Here is a 19,888-nt window from a genome sequence, read left to right as displayed (position 1 = left end):
GGGGGGGGGGGGGGGGGCGAGTTTGTCAACATGACAATTGGAACATTTTGGTTGGAGGTGCAGGCGCTATCTGGTGAACAGTCTGTTGGGATGCATGAAGGACAGCATATAGCATGTGCAAGACGTGGTGATATTTACTAAGCATTAGATTTTTTTGTGTACATAAATAGAAGAAAGGGCGAGAGCGACGGGGCTCTGTTTGCCTTTTCGTAATACGCTGCTGTACTCCATTTCAATATGGGCCCTGGCTCTGATGAAGTGATTGCTGCCCTGTTTGACTACACACCGGCTCTGGAGAAACAAATGGAAGATTGCGAGGAAGCAAGAGGCTCACTGCAGTATAAGCACCATTGTAGCCAAAACCAGCAGGAGTAGATATTCATCTCAGTTTCTGAGCAGGTGCTTCGACAGGGCACCGCGGCGGCGTGGCGTTATCAAACGTCAAGCCCAAAAAATGCCCGGGGGGATTACATAGATCCCGGGGGGAAGGATACGCATCATGAGCTTTGTAAACTTGTCCTACGCTGCGTCAGTGCAATCTCGAAACGACGCTGCGCATGGCGTATTCTTACTCTCGTCACAGAGACACGTGCTGTGCGTTATGCCGCAGCGGGAGAAGTCGCTGCAGAAGCCCCAATACGTTAGACATTGTCCAGGGCGGAAGAATCGAGAGTATAAGGCACGTACTAAGGACGACAGTTATCTCTTTGCGCGTTGAGCAAACCAATGTCTGGGGCCGTCGTCCCATGGCTCCCATTTATGTCGGTGGACGAAAGGGATTGCGGTCTGGCCGAGGATCTTGGACACAGGAAAATGGCGGCGAAATGACGAGCTTTCATGCTTGGAGTGACGCAGAGGCCAGTGTGCCCTTTGTATATATAGATGCTTGTTTGGCTTGCGCGATCGAATTTACTACCGGCGTACATGGGGAGGATTATTGGCGATTTGACATGTGCGGCACGGGGGAACATCAAGCTCATTTATAAAACAACATTGAAGCCTACAAATACCCGAAAGCAAGCGAGCAAGCGACGCCAGGAAACACCACGTAATTAAGCATCCGACGTATCACTTTTCCATTCAAAGGAAGACGGGGAAAAACCCTCGCCCTGCCGAAGCAGTGAACTTCCAGACATGAAAAGAAACGCCCTCGTCGCGAATTTTCGACCACCCGTCAGCGACGCAGTTTCAACGTGCAACATGAGGTAAGCCGAAACATTGAACCGACATTTATATCCACAGCCGCACATGCGGTGGAAAAACGGTCTGCGTCTGCGCCCACGGATCAGCGGCCCGTCTTTGTCGTCTACGGCGCGTCGTCAGAGGCATGGAGCCGTGAAACATGGACGCGTCAGAGGCGCCGACGCCGCACGGCAGACGGAGAAAGAAGCATTGACACGAAGAAAAGGCCTAAAGGGCCAGACAATCGCCCCCGACGTGCGGCGTCTGGCGTTGCTGGCCGCTACAATGCGCGACAAAAACGGCGGGTGGCTGCTCTGACCACACACGGGGCGGACTGGCCATTGTGCAAAGCACCGCGTGTGTTTAGGGGACAATGAGGGCTGTTTGAGGAGCACTGAGGATTTGCTGCTTCTTTGTCGCTGGCGCTGCACATGCAAGCATTTGGCTCTTTGGACGGCATCTGCTGCCTTTGTAGCCCTGTACAATGGTGTAGCAAACTGCTGCCGGGGCGGGCGGAAGTAAAAGGCACGGGTGGAAAGGTACCAGATGTATAAATACATTGATGCAGGTCGAGTTTCGTGCTTGTCTGCATACTCGAGCTTGTTTCTTCATCATCACCCACGACTACCCACGGGCCACGACACGACACGTATACCAAGACCAAACTGCACCAAGTTCCAACGATGAAGACGGCCATCTTTTCCCGCTTTTTACTATCCGGGCTTGTCATCTCGGCTGCGTCTGCGGTGCCGGGCGAACTAGCCGATCGAGAAGACCTCAGCAATTGCTGGATAATGCCAATCTCGAAGGAATGCAATTTTTCTGACTTTTCCCAAAGTTGCCTGTGTGGTTATAAAGGTAAAGAGACTCCTTATCAATCATATCAATAAACACCGCTAACCACCTCAAGACAACTTCCGCCTGCGCGCATTAAACGCAGCGGGGGAATGCACTCCCCCAGGAGCTCCTACTGAGTTCGCTTTGCACTTGACGCCCAGTTTGGCTTGTCCTGTTAAAACGCCATTATGAGTCCCTTGGTTTCACAAAGGGATGATAAACGGACGCAACTACCGACGGGACCATGCATTCCGCAGGCTATTTGCGCTCGTGTTACTTGGGTCGGTGGAAGCAGGCTTCTCGGGCTTATACTCTGTCGTGCAACCTGCGTCAATGGTGCCGCATGACGGACCTCTACGATGTTATTAGATACGTGAGAGAATAGAAGAAAATTTGAAAGATGGGGGAAGAATCCTTCTATTGGCTTTATGATGCAACAGATAGCACATGTTACACACTAGGTCCGTACTGGTGTTCCCAATAAGACACTCTTTTTGGGCAGCTGCGGATGAATAATGGCAATGGCTTTGTGAATGTCATGATTTTGCCGCCAATCGCGAGGCCACTCCATCGTCAAGTTGAGACATTTTAAAGACGCGGCGTTTATTTCAACTTTGGTCTCCAAATACGCCACGTGGTAGTAGATTGACCTTTCCATAAGCCCAAGGCTTGCATGAGAGTAAAGAGTAAAAAAAGAAAAAAAAGCCACGTGGTAGAGGAACCCCGTCTTGCATGTACTATGTACCTCATGTCGACGTATGTCAACTTCTATACGCGTGTTGAGCTGCATGTGGACGTGTGTGAGGAAGAATCCCAAACTAACTCATCCCATTGTTCAGGGCTACGTTAGCTTTACGCGCTGCCAAAGTCAGGTTTGTAACTTCCAAAATACACATTTGTTTTATTGCGGATGTGAATGAGCCGCATATGCACCATCTCCTTGCGATGGGGACGCCGTGTCGTTCCATGGGCCCAGGTCTATCCATGCCTTGAATTACTTCGCGATACATCTATAATCTCCACTTCCAGTTCATAGTCGACAGGGTGGTGAGTCAAGGGATTCAGCATAGCAGAATACTTTATTGTACTTTCATTATTCTGCAGATCCGTTCAGTTCCACCAATGGACGCATCTTGGAGAAATCTCACCGAGCGTGGCAGCTAAAAGTTCCCTCCTCCCGAGCGATCATGGCTCGCCCCCAAATATTACCTTGACCATGACCCCTCCTACAAGTATCCAAATTACGCCCGCATAGACGCCTGTAACTCGCACAACGCTAAAGGGAACCAATTGTCGATTTTCCTCAGATGACTGGCGTGAGGCCAAAAGGTAAGGCGGTGATGTCACAGACATCCAGGTGATAACCCACACGAAGCCCAACGTTTGTTGCCAAAGCATAGTACGTAGATCCGCCTGATGCGTTTGTCTGGAAACACGCAGTCTATTCCAAGCCTCCTGGATACCATCTTCAATCATGAACCCTAGCGTGAACAGAGGGAAAAAAGTCATGGCCCCAGATTCACTAGGTAGCACGCCCTGCACAGAATCCACCATGACGTGCAAAAGACCCGACAAAAGAAACACAAAAAAGGTGTTGAGGTACCTCTCCACGGGAGACGGTCGAGGAAGTCTGAGAAGATCTCTTGCCAGGTAATTCGCCGTAGATGTGAACGGCCACCGCAGGAACTGGTGCCAGAACTTGCTGCAATTCGCAAAGAAACATTAGAATCATAACCAAAGCCACGGTACAACCACATTTACGACATCAGGATATATCAAGCGTCTGAATGGCAGTAGAGTCAGAGGAGGAACGTACCCCCAAAAGTTGCGCAGCGTAAATGCCATCCACATGCTTCCGAACAAAGGGGGCCAATCTTCAGCTGATGAGCCCCCGAGTCCAACGGCAACCAAGGCAGCAGCTCGATAACTCGCATCGATAAGCACCCTAGCTACTACAAACCACGAGAACAAGGCCATGAAAACATATCGCGGCCATTCTACCGCCCTCACCTCCCAGTAGTCAAACCGTGTCGTCGAAGCGGCCGCCGACGACTCGTCCCAAGTCGCAACAACATACAACACGTCCAGCAAAACGTACTGCCAGGCGAAAACGACCGCTTGCCGAAGAAGAAACGCCGACTTGGGAATTCGAGGCCTCGCCCGAGCGGCAAGAGCCTCGGGGTGTTGCGGAATGTTCTTAACAACCCACGGGGTGCCGATACCTCGCGAAGCAATAAAGAGTCGAGAAGTGCGCCAGATCCTGGATAACCCGCTGGACTGGCTTGGATAGAGTCCAACCCGCAAAAGATGGCCCTCGTCTACGGGGCTCAAGATGAGGAGGTTTCCCGCCTGGAGACTGGCGACAAAGACGTGCATTGCCGCGTTGGCATATTGAATGGAAATGCTGGAGGCGCCTCTTGACAAGAGAAAAAACTGGTACGTCAGCCACAGCGAGCAGGGAATCCATAGGTGACGCAGACGGGAGCCCTTGGGAGTCGTGATGAGCAGGAGGCCGGGGACGGCAGTCTGCGCTATACAGAAGCCGACAGCTGAAACGAAAAGTCTAGGCGTCTCCATTTCCTTTCCTGTTGAAGCCGAGCGCGCTGGGGGTATTATTTTAGACAGTATGCTTGATGTCCAGGTTTCCCAAAAAGAGCCCTCAGCAGACATGGCTGGCGGCATGCCCGAGTTGGCGCTGGATCTCATTGCGCGAGAAGAGTTTGCCTAGAAGGGCTCTTATCTACTGCTGGTGGATGTAAGTACTCTCTGGATAATACTTGCCGATCGGTGCGCGGGCTTTCGGACTGCCTCGACTGCCTCGCAAGGTAGGATCCAGGCTGCAGCTGGCTTGTAACGGCTTGACCCAGCTTCGAAGAGATAGATGCGCCAGGTCAGGCGTCTCATGGTAGGTACTAGAGCGACCATACCCTCGCTGTATCTAGCTCTATATCTGAACATTGAACTAAAGAGCGGAACAAGTCACGCTGCAGATGGCAGCTGATGTGGCAGCACGTCTAGATGCATCCCTGCCACTGCGGACCTTTCGAGGCCGTCACATATTCCCAAAAGAGGCGACGGGGTCAGTGACATTACCCGGAAGGGCGTATTGTACGGTATCGGGTTTGGCAACGAGTCCGGCAGTGATGCCACGCACGCCAGGAACTCGGTATCACGGCACGGGTCGAGCCAGCATGCTACAATACACACGAGTCAGGAAGACTTTATCTAGACAAAATGCGGCGGAATCAACTTGAAAATACCGGTCTCGGAGGAAACTAAACCGCAGGAGTGTGGGCCACGCGGCCGCACAGGACACAAACTCTCCGAGTCCTCTTCATCACCTGCTGATGGACATGTCAGAGTGACTCTGAACTCGTTTGACAAAGCCTGCTATTATGACTAGACTCTTGGACATTGATGTGGCCGTCTTCAGTATGTGGATGACGAGGATAGAATGAGCCTAGTTGAATCAGAAACCTACGTTGCAAGAAGTCTGGTGTTCAATGGCCAACGGCAGAATGCGGACACACATGCATAGACGGCCTGAGGCGCCATGTCACAGTTGCAATTGACACTCGTGTCAGTCTTTGATTGAGTCCATCAGTTGCATGTAACCCACATGCATCACCTTGTCCTCGAGAGCCTTACATGTGACGGCACGGAGCAAAGAAACGTTAACCCTCTGGAGCGTCGCAGCACGTTTCAATCTTCGCCACCGCTCAGTATTTTAGTTTGACATCATGGACAAGCGCACAAGGCAAACTTGAAACTTGACAAGTCAGCTCATTATACTCGTTTTGCAGTAGCATTGCTCGTAGTCTATTTGGCATTGTAGACATCTCAATGTAAAAGGTTTGTTGTGCTTGTATGCCGTACGTCGTTAAGATGCCTAGATGAGAGACTGATTCGGTTCCAGAATACGACAAAACAGCTTGTCAAGCATTATTTGCCAGCCAACTCCCCCGCATCAGCACCGCTCCCACGGCATCCCCAAGATTTTGTTTCTGTACCAACAGCAGCAATGACGGTGCTGTATTGGCTGCTGATTCCGGTCCTTGGCTTCCTTGTCGGCTTTGTGCTCGACTACGTGTTCCTAGTAAAGTATCCCGACGAAATACCCACCATCAGATACAGCCGTGGTTTTTGGTCCCATGTCAGGAGCAACATTGGTTACTTTACCAGCCAGAAAAGATGGATCCAAGATGGATACAACAAGGTAGAAACATGTCTCGTCCACAGTCTTATACATGGCAGCGCGATCAAGGACAAGACCATCTGCTAACCGAGCCATGCATCGATAGTACAACAAAAAGGGCCTGCCATTTCTTGTCCCGTCGGGCTTATCACGGCCTTACGACGTCGTGCTGCCTCGATCCATGCTCACATGGCTTCGTGACCAACCCGAAAGTGTCGTGGACGCGCGATTGGCCCATAACGTCGGTGTTTACGGCGACTACAATTTCCTCGACTCACAGATTATTCGATCACCCTTTGGCATGCGGGCCGTTCAAAAATCGATAAACCGCAGCTTGCCAGGTCTTGTCTCTGGCGTGGATAAAGAGGTCCAGCATGCTGTCGACTTGGCCCTCAAGGATGTTGGCAATGACTGGACGAGTATCAACCTCTGGGACACGTGGCGGGCCATTGTGCCCTCCGCGACCAACAGGATGCTTGTCGGCTCTACCCTTTGTCGCGACGAACGGTTCCTCAACGCCATGGTTTCGTTTACACATGCCGTACTGCGAAACTGCGTCCTGCTGCGCTTCGTGCCGCTCATTCTACACCCTATTCTGGGCAGAATGCTGGCAATATCCAACTGGATCCATTGGAGGCGGGCATACCGTAGAGTTGGACCTGTAATAAAGACCCGGATTGACTACATGAGCCGCAAAGCCAAAGGGGACCCGGAGCTGCAGAACTGGTCCCCCCCAGAAGATTACATCACTTGGCTGGTTCGCTTGGCCCTGGAGGAAAATCGCGACCAAGAGCTGGATCCGATAGTCATCTCAAAACGCCTGCTGCCTATAGAGTTCGCAGCCATCGACACAACCGTCATCACGGGTGTCTTGTGGATCCAAGACCTGCTCAAGACACCGTCCGCAGTTGAAGATCTGACCGCCGAACTGCGTGCTCATCAGCCGGCCCCTGGCGAATCTTGGTCTGCCAAGGCGTTGCAATCACTGCTTCAGGTCGACTCATCCATCCGTGAGTCGCAGCGTCTTAGCAACTTCCATTTAACACTTGTGGAACGCGTCGTCGTGGCATCGGACGGCTTGTGCCTACCCGGCCTTGGTTGGAAGATACCAAAGGGCGCACATCTTACCGTGAATGCGGACGGCAGCCATCACGATGGTGATTTATACCAGGACCCCTACACGTACGATGCGCTGCGCTTCTCAACAATGCGCAAGGAGCGTGAGGAGCATCACAACGCCAGCAATGATGCGGCAAAACCTCTCGGTATGGTGACAATGAACGACCACCACTTTCCATTTGGCCATGGAAAGCATGCATGGTAAGCATTGAATTCGCCGTCTACCAGAAGAAGGTCTAGTGCGGCAAGCAAGCTAATTCCAATCCAAATCTCTAGTCCCGGTCGCTTCTTTGTCGCGCACGAGATGAAGCTTATAGCGGCGCATTTGCTATTGAACTTTGACCTGAAGATGGAGGACAGTACTTCAAATCGGCTATGGGTTGGCCCTGGTATGATGCCGCCTTTTGGTGGCCGCATCAAAGTACGGAGGAAGTCGTCCTCCCGGGGCTAGATGGCCAGACTGGAGGAACCACGGAGCTGAGACGTCACTGTCTTGTAATATTTATAGGGCATAGAGAGAGCAAAATCAGGTAAGCGTCCTTGGCCTACGCGTTGGTCTCTTGTGACGTCGCGGAAGCTCTGGCGAAGGTGCCGAAGGCCGCTGCCGTACTCGCCGTCACTCATGTTGTCTTCCAGCGCGCTCTCAAATGAGCTTTGGCTGGGCTGATCTAGAAGTCAGACTTTAGCACAATAGTACACAAGAATCAGGTAAGCAGTATCTTACTATATGGAAATTCCAGCTCAGCATGTTTCTTATTGAAATCGACCAAATCCTGGAGTGGACGGGGCCCGGTATTGTTATAATAGAGCAAGAAAGCGTTTGAACCCAAACGGTAGCTCACGGTCTGAACCATTTAGTCAACGCCCCTTTGTGCAAATGAGATACCTACTATAAAGGGTCCACATTGGAACTGTGCCGTACTTTTCCATAATCTTGTCCGGCATCAACAACTTTGCGTTGTAACAAACCTTTGCACCTTGGCCTTCAGCTGTTTTCAAGGCGCTAATCATGGCGATTTCCTAAGAAAAAAATGAGCATTCGAGTACCGTGCCTGAACTCTGTCAATCCATACATGTTCATCATCAAAAGCTCGCGTTTGATCGCATATCCGATCCGCAAATTGCCAAGCCTTGTAATCCAGATATGCAACGCGAATTCCCTCCCACGATTTGGTCAAGTGTGAGCGGAAATCCCTTCCTGAAAGAAGCATGTTCATGACGTCGGCGCAATCCTGAACAGACTTGGCCAACGGTCCAGCGCTGTCGAAACCCATGCCCCCAGACAAGCTTCCCTTCATGTCGATAGCCCCCACGGAACCCTTCATGCTGTACAAAGCAGCACGAATTGCCGGCAGCACGATTGACCCGTCCGAGTCACTGCCGAGGCTAAAGGCAGAGAATCCTGCTGCGGTGCCGACAGCGGAACCCGACGAAGAGCCACCAGGCGTCTACAAGATACCGGGTCAGCAGATGCTGAGGATTGACGAGCTTCTCGGCTTACGCTATGGCCCAGCCATTTGCCGTTGGGGTCAACACCCCCCCGGGACGTACGATGTTTGAGTCTGCAGACCATTAGCTTATCAAGAATCAGGTGCATATGGTTCCGTCATCTCAGTCTCACCTGACCGCCAACAGCAGACCAACGTGAGGTGAGATTTGCACCCCTACAATTCGCCCATTCCTACACCATGTCAGTATCGCCTTGACCCATAGTGAACTCACGGAGGAATTGATGGCGTACGGAAAGATTTGCTAGGGCAAGTACGATGCAGCCAGCGTCTCTGAGTGAGGTCGCAATCGCCGCGTCTTCAGAAGCATGGAGGCCGTTCAACGCAAACGATCCACAAGTCGTCCCCAGACCAAAAGACGGAGCCAGAAAAAAGTCCTTTCCCGTCAAGTTGGCACGTCAAATCAGCACTTTCGGCGGTGGCCAGAGAACAATTATCAAACCTTTAAAGTGACGGGGATTCCATGGAGTGGCGACCTGGCACCGGATTTCCGCCGTTCCAGGTCCAAGGCCCTGGCTTCTTCAAGAAGCATTTGAACTGGTGCCGTCGTTGTGATGGCATGCAATTTCATGTCAGCGTGGTTGTGCCTGGCCATCTGAGCGAGATAAAGCTGGACCCAACTCTACCCTGGTACCAGACATTTTCCGCAGTCAAGCAGTTGGCGTAGGTCGCCCGCTGTGGCTGCAAGTATGTCGAGCGACGGCTCTGGAGTTTGTTGAAGCGTAGCGATGGGTGCAAAAACGGATTTCAACGTAAAGAGAGGGAGAAATGATGTGGCTAATCTCGCCCAAAAGAAGACCGTTCTCTGGGGAAGATGGAAAATTTGGGTGAAAACATTGAAAGTCTTGGCTTTAAAAGGAAAGAACGACGGAGAATTTTGCAGCAGGCCATGTTGGGACATGGACCCTCTCAGAAAGGGTCAATTGGTGGCACGATGAGCACGACCTAGTTAGAGGTCCCTGTTGTATTGACTTTACCGTCGACGCTTTAAGTAATTAAAGCAGTGCTATTATAAAGTAGCGTTTATTAATACGCGCGGTAATAAATAACTACCTGGGCTAGTATATTTAATGTATCGCGATGTGTTTGATGTTTTTCTCGCGGTATATTACGATCTTGCAGCCTAGTATAACTTAGTTATAGTATTACGAATAGTTTTATTTAACTATTAAGCCTTTTTATTTTTTAATAACTTAATATTTAAGTGCTATAATTAATTAGGTCTTATATATTAGGGCTAAGATTATATATAAATTAGACTCTTATATTTACTAACTACATATACTACTTAAAGCTCTGCTTTTATAATTTCAAGTAAGAGTAAATACTCTAATAGCTTCTGGATTTGTTCATCTCCAGAGAGATGGATACGAGTTAGTCCGGCCGCACTGCATTTATTAAAGACAATCAACTCAGATCAGACCGGGGCGCGGGTCGCCGTGACACCACGCAAAGAAAGGATATCGCATTATCGAGGATACTTGTGTAACCACACTCCAACATGAATAATCTGGTAATCTGGAGAGGGGTCTTATCTGCCAGATCTCTAATTCTAGGGTCACTGGCCTCCCTCGAATAGATCTTGATCGCCGGCTGCCTCTACTATAAGAACATCTCGATTCATCCTAGGCTTCAACTTTTCAACTTGTCACCATTATTAAAATTATGTTACCCCAGCTACAGGTTTTGCACCCCCGTAATGAGCCGCGACCGACCGCTCTCCTGAACCATGACGTAAAGCCAATTGAAGAGGCCAGAAGAAATTGGAGTGCGTTACCACGTCTCTTCTCCTTTTTCCAGCTTAAAATTGACCATGACCAGCGTGGACAGCGTTCCTTGCCCTGACAACAACCATGTCTTTCAACATGTCCAACTTTCAAGCTGTAAGATTGAGACGTTTCCCCTTGTAATAAGAGCCTAGTATTTAGGGGCTTAAAATAATATTTATATTTAATTAATACTTTACTTTAATATTAAAAGTTCTTAGTTTTTTTTAAAATTTTAAAAATAAAAAACCTTTATTTATATTAAAAAGTAATAAAAAACCTTATTTTAAGTTTTATAATTAAAGCTTTTATATAATTATTATTAGGTTTAAGGTTTAGCTTATACCTTTATAGTAACATATTATCCGTGTAACAGGCACACCTGTGCTTAAGGCCAGGGCGAACAAGGAATAGAGGATATTCCGGCATCTGGACACCGTAAGAGATAACAGGCGGTTGTGCAAGGTTCTCTAATGCTGGGTTCTCCCTGACGCGGCGGATGGCCTCTTGAACGGCAGCGTGCTCAGCAGCCACACGACCACCCGCAGTTTTCCCCCGTACTTCGTGTTAGGCTGGATCCGAGTTCGTAGATGATCTCTGACATCGATAAATCCAATAACAGTGTGCTTCTTTTCATTATCCGACACGTTGGAGTCCCTCCAGGTTCCAAGCAGAATACCTTTGATTCTTGGGCCACCGAGACCTTGACGATTTGACTTGAGTTTGTTTGTACTAGGAGGCGAATTAAGCGATCTCTCGGGCGCGTTCTCGGGCGCGGCAGGATAAGAGTTCTGCAACTGCTCTCGCTCAAAGCATTGGCAATAGAAGCATGCTTCCGCTTACGAGAATGCCAATCTCCTGGCTCCTCTAGCCAGTCTTCCATCCCTTTGTCCGCATTGTCCCCAGAAGTTTGGCGCCAGCTTGGCATATTTGGCGCTGCCCTATTCCTCTGTCTACTCATGACAAACTCATTCTCCAGTTCAGCAAGTGTAATGTTGCTACCTGGATCGCTTAATTCACTATCGCTCTAATTAGTAGATGGTGATTATTGGTATGTTGTTTCGTAATTTGTCGTGGGGAGCACGCCTGTGGTGTGCACATCTGCCAGCTCGCAAGACACTGTCGTAACACAAGTGATGCGTGAGAATTCTTCCTATATAATGTTCCTGTCAAGTAGATACGGAGAGAGAAAAGTCCTACGAAGCGCAATTGCAGCTTCGTGGCTTGGCTCGTCTGACAACTAGGCTGAGGCTAGTATTGCTGGAACCGCGACGGTGCTCGATAAAATATAACATTACCGTTATCTATACGCACTCCTGTACTTGTATTCCAACATCCGGTATAATTGGTGACTGGAACAGGGACCATGAGGCTCGCAAAAAGCTAACAAAAGGGGGCAAGTTTATGCGTCATTAATCTTCGACCCAACACAACATGAATCAATGGGTACAAATGGCCACGACGTCGGCCGACATTTTCCCTGGACACTATGCCAGGGCGTGTGGATAAAGCAAGGCTCTGGTTTGAGTCGTCTTTGATTCGATCATCAAGCTCTGGGTTTTTAATATGCATCAAGGCACGGGCATCAGGCATGACGCCTGTGCTCTGTACCAGGATACTTGTATGGTGGGGAAGGGCGTATGTGAGTCTACGAGCTTCTGGCTCGTTAAGATGCACACAAGCAACAGGCTGGTTGCAGAGAAGTGACAGGAAATGAAGGTCAGAAGGATTCATGCCATTTATGTTAGAATGCTTCCCCAGCCACCTGATGAAATCGGAGTGTCTGGTCAGCCTTTCAAACTTCTGGTATCTATGATTTTATGACATTCAGTAGCTATGTCCAGTCTGCTGCTTGTTTATCGACAGAGGCAGCTTTATCCAACGGTATACCCTTAACCGGTACAGTGCGGAATTGAGCACGCTCGAGTATATTGGGAAAAATTCTAAATTTGGTCATCATATCCATCGGCGCCTATCGGCTTGATCTGCCTTGGCTTTCTGAAACCCAAGCAATGCACTGGTGAGGCGAGGAAGCCCGATGCTAGCCCGAACAAAATGTTTGGTACTAGTGTTAATCCGAGTCCCGCAAGAGCATGAAATATCTTTTGACTAGTTATCTCCTTAAGCACGTAATTATTACGTTTTTCGTTTACACTTTTTGATTTCAAAGTACCAGTTTATAGCTGGCGCAAGCTAAATATTTGTATGCATTTTTTGTACTAGTGCCCTCCAATTAGACCGCTTAAAACGTAATAATTTCGTGCTCAAGGAAATGATAGTCACGTCTGAAGGGTAAATACCGCCCTCCCACTTTTAAGCAGCAATTCTCACGATTTTGCCCCTTTTTGGCATGGCACTCTAGTAACTCTCGAGACCATACACGCTCCGCGAGCCAGTAATTTTATCCAACATAATTGGTTCGGGCGTTGTAGGGTCAAATCTTACTCGATAAGCGTCGGGCAAAGGTGCCCAGGGGGTGGCATTGTGGCGTTCCGGGCGGGCAGGTCCACGCCCCTCGGAACTGGCCGTGAATGACGGCGGTATGGAGACCCCACCCGAACAGCTTCACCTTGAGCCAGGGTCCTGGCCTGGTTGGCCAAATGCCGGACAACTCGGACAACTGCTCGGACAACTGCTCGGACAGCTTCTCGGACAGCTTCTCGGACAATGCCGAATTTCACACGAGGGTTAGAGAACCACTCTAATCTAGTTAAGCGACACCAATATTGGTAGTGCTAAACTAGAACAAATCGGACCCTGGGGAGTTGCCGATGTTAGTTAAGGTTACATGGTTGAGTGGAAGCAGGTCAATGAGAATGTGGTCTCCAGGTGGACCCCAGCACTGAGTAATGTCCCCACGACAAGCGCGAGCAAGTCAAAATATCCAGGCTTCTGGGTCTCCTCATCTGGAAAGGTATAGAACCCATCGATGAAGAGCCTGCTCTGAGGGCGCAGGTTTTCGCTACCGAGAGTGCGGTCAAATTGGGAGACTGTCCAGCGTAAATGTATTGAGTCATTGTACGGGCTTGCGAAGCTTTGAAAACTTGGTCGTTGCGTAACACTTGAGGGGCGGGATCGCCATAGTCTCTATTTGTCGGATAAGGCTGCCTCTGTTAGTTGAACAAGCAGACTTGACATAATTGCTAGATGTTATCAAATCATCGATATTAGTAGTTAAGAGGCTGGTTATCCACCCTAATAAAATCAGGTGGCTGGGAAGTCTTTTAAACTAAAGATAAAAGATATAAACCCTTTTGAAGGATAGAGACGATAATAATAATTTTTATATTCAAGAAGAAAGCTTAGTTGGCAATGAGTCTCATAACGTGACAGAAGAACGTGGGTCTGAAGTCGTGGGAGGCGTAGGCTCCTTTTTACCCCGACGAGCCCCCAATAGCTGCACTACTACTTGTGGATTGAATGGCCAGATTCCCGGTTTTCCGAACACGGAGCGTATAGTAGTTGGCCTGAGGGCTTATGTTCGGACTTCTTGGATGCAGGAAAGAAAATCGATCTTGGTTAATTGACAAGACCGTCTCGAACATAACATCCAAGGCTTTAGTGTGGTAGTGCTTCAATGGTTGGAAACCCACAACTGTCGGATAATAATGGTGCCTCTGTTGATCGAACACGCAACCGATTTTTCTGGCTGAGTGGCAGTAGTATTCCGAGGATATTAACTATCTTTGGTTTCCGCTGTGTAACGAAGAAAAGAAGAGAGACACCAGTATACAAGAATCACAACCGTGCAATGCAACAATAACATCCAGAGGTTGGAGTACATGCGTGAGGTTTAGAGGCATGCCGAAGGGAATGATGTCGTGTTCATCGCGAAACTCAATGAATTGCGTCGTGTGGTGTGAGCCGTGGCCATTAAGAATCAGCAGACGACTCGAGCTTTTAACGTTCTTGCGGAATGTCTCTCAAATTGCCGAAGCCACTCCAGACTAATTTCGTCATTTGAGTAGCCAGCAGACCTAGGCAGGATGGTTGTGTCAGAATCTAGCTCCGGTACCTCGTACCATGAAGCCCTTCCGGCACCTCGGCTGTTTTATATTGACTGAGTTTTTCTGTCCAGTTTGTGGGTGATTTTCTTTTTAACACACACACAGATATTTGAGCGGCTCTAGCACGCAACCATGAGCTTTACAGGTGGGGCTGGTAGCACAGAAAATTCCATTAGACGGGGGGCCACAGGAGGGCAAGGGGGTGTCACGGGTGTTCGACGACTGCCGCTGCCACTCGATTCTCGTTCTACATACCTCTTTCTTCGCTTCCGCAACCATACACGCGTCAAAGCGACAAAAGAACGTATCGACAGCTCAAGACCGATCGTCACACTTGCACTCCAGACTCAGACTACGCTTAGACGGCCAGACACCCCACATTGATCTGTCTACTACGCCATCGGCTCATCCAACAGCCGCTTTCCGTTGAAGAATTTTAGATGTTTGCTAAAATCTTCAACAATTCATCTTTGTTTTCTTCACTTCTGCATGATCGTCCGGAGAAGTGATGACTGGTTCACACGAACAACTGAACTCCCAACTACAGCTCATTTGGGATGATTTACGTATAGTTAAAGAGAACTTTGGCCAGCTCCCGCTTAATAAACATGAGCCTCGAACGGTCAGACAATTCAAATTCGGCAAGCAACTGGAAGACATAGAAAAAATCGAGCGCATTACCACACCCATCGACTGGAACAACTTGGAATCCTGGATCCAAAATGCAGAAGAAGTTTTCCAACGCCGTCTACGGCAGAACTTGGGCTGTTTGACTCTACTGGGATATGACGATGACAAAACTAACTTAATCGATATTGTAACTCATGACCCAATCAAAATGATACAAGTCAGCCCAGCAGGACAACAGTTTCGGCGTACGTTGGGTCCGAACTGGGCCGCGGGCCTCGACTCACTACAGAATTTGAGCCCAGTTCCCAGTCCACAAAACTCTGTGGACCCGACAAAGTTCGAGGCCTTCATTTCGATGCGCATTCAGAAGATCACTGAGGACTGGGTCAAACTGCAGAAAGACGTTGGATGCAGAGCATCCTTTCGGAAAAGATGGCGTCAGTTGACACGAGAAGCCCGAAAAGACTGGCTGCAGATGCGTTCTATTCCTAGGGATCCCCATTCTCATGTTTATGCCTGGGCCCAAGGCCTGGAATCAGGCGACCAGGCTATTTCAAGGTCGTCCTTTATGTCTTCCTTGCTAAATATCGAAGACTTATCTGATGGCAGTGTCCTCCCCGACTTTCTAGATGCTCGTGCGAACACGCACCCACGGCTGTTCCGCTATACTGACAGCCTCTCTGTGCTGTCTGGAGTTTATACTGGATATTTGTCGCTGAAATGCGTCCCGGGAATGATAGTTACGTTCGCTCCTGAAATCACCGGTGTAGAAGAATACGGTATCTCACTCGAGCGTGGTGTGGCTATAGATGGAGAGGCTTACCCGTTAACCTTAAACGAGGAGACCCCCGGTATGAGTCTTTTGCAGCTCGAGGCCCAACAGCGTGTCTACAGATTCCTGGCAGACTGCTTATTAGTTGGGCTGAATGATCCTTCATCGGAATCTGGCAACGAATCATTGCCTTGTATTACTGGCGACGAAGAATGCCCTTCTCTCCTGCCACGCGCCGTGCGGTTAGACTACTACGGGCGGCCAGGGACTATTGATTTAAAGTACTTGGGGAATCTCGTGAACGCCTCGCTAGACGAAGCGCGCGAGGATTTATGGCAGCTGCGTCAGGACTGTGGAGTGTGGATGAATCGCCTGGACGAGACCCCAGGAAGAATGCCGGGCCGCACTTCAAACCATTTGCGCGTGGTATTCGGCCGGATCGACTCATTCCATACCCTCAGCCGCCATTTGTTACTTTTGGAGAAGTATAACTTTTTTGCGGACCAGAATCACGAGTTAGATATTTCAGGACTTTCCAAAGACAGCGAAGCTCGAGGATTGCTGATATCATTGCATGTGGCGCTCGTGTCTGTCCTCGAAGAGCAGCTCTGCTGGTTAGAAAGCGTGCCATGGCCAAAGGGCACAGGTAATCTTTCAGTGCTCCTTCAACTGTTGGAATTGCTAAGAACAAACAATCCGGCTCTACGCATATTGGATATGGCCGCAGTTATGAGAGTAACTGATCGGGAAATTGCCAAAGTCGATTTCGGGGACTCAGACACATTTTTGATGATGCAGGCGCTAAATGATGTGTCCGTGCTAGTCTGTTGTTTGAAAGAGTCATCTAAGCATTCCGTTCTTTTCTCTTTTCTAGGTGAACACATTCATTTGGTGAACGACCTAGAGAATAAATGGGAGAAGCAGAATCGTCCGTGGAGGTCAGTTATGGAGAAGACTCTCGCTGCGTTAGGCGAAACAGAACGCCATAAACTTGACAGGCACATCCGCAATCAAAGTATCGACGCCAAGTCCCGACATCTTGATTTCTGGCAAGTTATAAACCGGTACATGGTCGCCTCATCTCAAGGAAACATAGCCAACGAGGAAGTAGTCTACGAGATTCAGCAAGCAGCCCCGGTTGACATGACGCGACCGGTACTGAACCATGCACATGCAGGTTGGGTGGGTCAGGCGAATGATGAATCTGGAATTACGGTCACTAAGTTAAGGCGATCAAAGACTCGTCGGGACATCCAGAGCAAGCCTCTTGTCCTAAACCCTGAGCAAATAGCAAAGGCACGGCCACTCCCAGTAATCACTCCCGTAAGAGATATATGGTTCTGGAGCGCATTATCAGCTCCTTGCTCCGAAAATAAATCGGAGCTGTCATGGTCAGATTTCGAGACAGCCATGGTCAATATTGGTTACAAAATACACCGCCATGGTGGCTCAGGACGGAGATTTGAGTACGGAAAGGAAGACGCGAGCAGTTGCGCGAGCAATGGCACTCCTGGGACTATTGTATTTCACGAACCACATGCTAAACGTGGAAAGGTATCGCACCATCTTGCCAAGTCATGGTGGCTCGGAAGACTGCAGAGAAGATTCGAATTAAAGTTGTGACAAGAATACTACGGTGTCAAGGTCAAGTCGCTCATTCAAGGCAACAGCCATTGCTATACTCCTGCCTGGCAGGCAGCAGTTACAACAAGTATTTAGTTTCGTATCATTCCACTCTTTATGTGTCACGTTATAACACTTATTGTTAACTAAGCTTCTTTTATAAAATCACTATTATTCTTGTTTTTTTGTTGAGTGTTGCTGTCGGATAATGCCTCTGTAAACTAAAGTCGCAGAGCTTAGTATAATAGCTGGTTATTATAGTATTAGCTATTATAACTTAACTTAGCTAAAAAATAAGTTTAAATAAAAGAAAAAATTTTTAATATTAAAAAAAAGCTATAAACTTTATTTATAATACTTAAAAAAATAAGAATAATAAATTTTATAAATAAGCTTAGTTAATAATAAGTCTTATAACATGACAGCTACAAACTCTGTCTGCAGCTCTCTTTTTAATATCAAAAACTTCCTTCCGTTCGAACCTGTTTTTCGGCTAAGTTGAGTCATGATAACCGACGTTATAACGGATGGAAATTACTTGGGGGTTTCTTAAAGTCGACCCCCGTGGTGCTCCACACTCACGGGGGGACACTGAGTAGGAAAATGGTCAGTGATTCGGAAATTCTCGATATTTTGTTTCCCTGCTATTTCCTTAGGAACTCCATGTACTTTTGTTTTTCTGGATAACTACACAAAGTCTCCGGTACAGCCAGTGCATTCAACTATCAGAATTGTTATCTTGGACGTCACCAGCAGCATTTACGGACCAAAAATAGGGTTTTAACTACACATTACGCCGTTGATTTTGCTCCTAATCTCCTCCGCTTCCTTCACTATTATACAGTCGCCTACTGGGCTCTCTCTATCCTCAACCATCGTCATCTCGATCCCATCGGTCTCTAGACAGAGCGCCTGGCGGTTTACTGTACGATCCTGGCCATTTTGAACCACCAGGTTGACGGCTTTGCCGATTATCTTACTATCATAATCTTCAGGCCACTTAATTGTATTGCTACGCTTCCAACCGTGATAGAAGAGTTGGCGATGGAGACGGTAGCGCTGGCACATCCAGTCTAGGCGATTAAGATGAGCGCGTCGATCGCTCTTATGCCAGTTGCCCTGCTGTTGGACTTCGTGCATCGCTATTTTCGTGATGCTAGACCTAACGATTGATCTAACCTCCCGAAGCCAGCGGCGTACATAGGCTGCCTCATTGCGAGCTTCTTTCTTCCTCAAACGCTGCCTCTCATCCTCCTGTGCTGCTACTCTATTATATTCATCCTTGGCAACTCGAATTCTCGCGTCACCCACGGTAAGAGGACGATACCTTCCTATAACTGACGTCCTATCGAGGAGAGTAGACCGTTGAAGCTGATTTTCCTTTAGTGCCTTCATCTCAGCTGTGGCTGTAACACCAGTTAGAGCTAGAGTATGCCCTGCTTTGCGTGCCTTCTCATGTACGTGTGTGACTGATGGCGTAAGTGGCACGTGTGATAGAATTGAGACTTCTAATCGTAGCTTGACGTAGTTGTGATAGCGCTCTATTGTGGCAAGGTTCATTCTTGGAGTTGTGACGCTATTCCAGTCGAACTTCCGGATTATTGGAGGCGTTAATGTTAAATTCGAAGAGGGTGCCCGAGGTGTCGGGCAAAATCCACTGTAGGGGCTAGACCTTAGTGGACGCGCACTTCTCTAAAGCACCATAGGCTGATCTAAATTAAAAGACCTGGCGGGAATATTTATAAAAGAATTAAGAACTTAGGTAAATCTATAAGTAAAGGCTAGAATAGCTAAGCTTGCTTAAAAAGACCTATTATAAGGGTTATAGTAGGCGTAGCTATATTATATAGTTAGGGAATATAAAGGTTGCTAGGAACTATTATACTAATAATTAATAATAATTAATAGCCGAGGCTAATAGGGCCTTAAAAACCCAGGCTAAAGCTGATTACGCGGTCGTTTTGCCACCACGTGGCAATAGAAGTCGTAATACTGCTGCCTTAAGGCAGTAGTATTCTAAAGGTATTAAAAGATCTGAAGTTTTATTGGTAGAAGGAGAGGAAGACAAGGGAGAAAGGGAGCAGAGTTATAAGAATGCTTAGCGAGGGGAGAAGAAGAGGCAGGGTCCTAGTATCACAAATAAACTATAATTAAAATATACTAAAATTATAATTTATTAAAAGAGAACTAAGAGTAATTAAGTAAAGAATTTTATTAATATTTTATATTATATAAATAAAGAATTTATA

At 48.2% G+C, this 19,888-nt stretch overlaps 5 protein-coding genes across 5 annotated transcripts; 2 read left to right on the top strand and 3 right to left on the bottom strand.

Moving 5' to 3' along the window:
• Positions 1-3,204: 3,204 nt before the first annotated feature.
• MAA_01581 (TRI7-like toxin biosynthesis protein) lies at positions 3,205-4,725 on the bottom strand (the record flags this gene model as incomplete). The annotated part of the gene is made up of 2 exons (XM_007819579.2): positions 3,205-3,721; positions 3,836-4,725. The coding sequence occupies 2 exons, from the start codon at positions 4,723-4,725 to the stop codon at positions 3,205-3,207; spliced, it is 1,407 nt and encodes a 468-aa protein (XP_007817770.2).
• A 1,315-nt stretch (positions 4,726-6,040) lies between these two features.
• On the top strand, positions 6,041-7,538 carry MAA_01582 (Cytochrome P450 CYP559G1; the record flags this gene model as incomplete). The annotated part of the gene is made up of 2 exons (XM_007819580.2): positions 6,041-6,235; positions 6,321-7,538. 2 exons carry the CDS (start codon positions 6,041-6,043, stop codon positions 7,536-7,538), a joined length of 1,413 nt encoding a protein of 470 aa, XP_007817771.2.
• Positions 7,539-7,780: 242 nt separating this feature from the next.
• On the bottom strand, positions 7,781-9,151 carry MAA_11532 (transposase; the record flags this gene model as incomplete). Its single annotated transcript, XM_011413527.1, has 7 exons — positions 7,781-8,001; positions 8,058-8,178; positions 8,246-8,353; positions 8,407-8,781; positions 8,835-8,895; positions 8,955-9,014; positions 9,099-9,151. The coding sequence occupies 7 exons, from the start codon at positions 9,149-9,151 to the stop codon at positions 7,781-7,783; spliced, it is 999 nt and encodes a 332-aa protein (XP_011411829.1).
• Positions 9,152-15,452: 6,301 nt separating this feature from the next.
• MAA_01583 (uncharacterized protein) lies at positions 15,453-17,639 on the top strand (the record flags this gene model as incomplete). The annotated part of the gene is made up of 1 exon (XM_007819581.1): positions 15,453-17,639. One exon carries the CDS (start codon positions 15,453-15,455, stop codon positions 17,637-17,639), a length of 2,187 nt encoding a protein of 728 aa, XP_007817772.1.
• Positions 17,640-18,419: 780 nt separating this feature from the next.
• MAA_11531 (uncharacterized protein) lies at positions 18,420-19,199 on the bottom strand (the record flags this gene model as incomplete). The annotated part of the gene is made up of 1 exon (XM_011413526.1): positions 18,420-19,199. The coding sequence occupies one exon, from the start codon at positions 19,197-19,199 to the stop codon at positions 18,420-18,422; it is 780 nt and encodes a 259-aa protein (XP_011411828.1).
• Between the last annotated feature and the right edge of the window lie 689 nt (positions 19,200-19,888).

Source organism: Metarhizium robertsii (assembly GCF_000187425.2).
Source record: "Metarhizium robertsii ARSEF 23 chromosome Unknown MAA_Scf_9, whole genome shotgun sequence".
Lineage (NCBI taxonomy): Eukaryota > Fungi > Ascomycota > Sordariomycetes > Hypocreales > Clavicipitaceae > Metarhizium > Metarhizium robertsii.
Note: the sequence above shows the minus strand (reverse complement) of the source record. Positions and strands in the feature narration are given on the sequence as shown.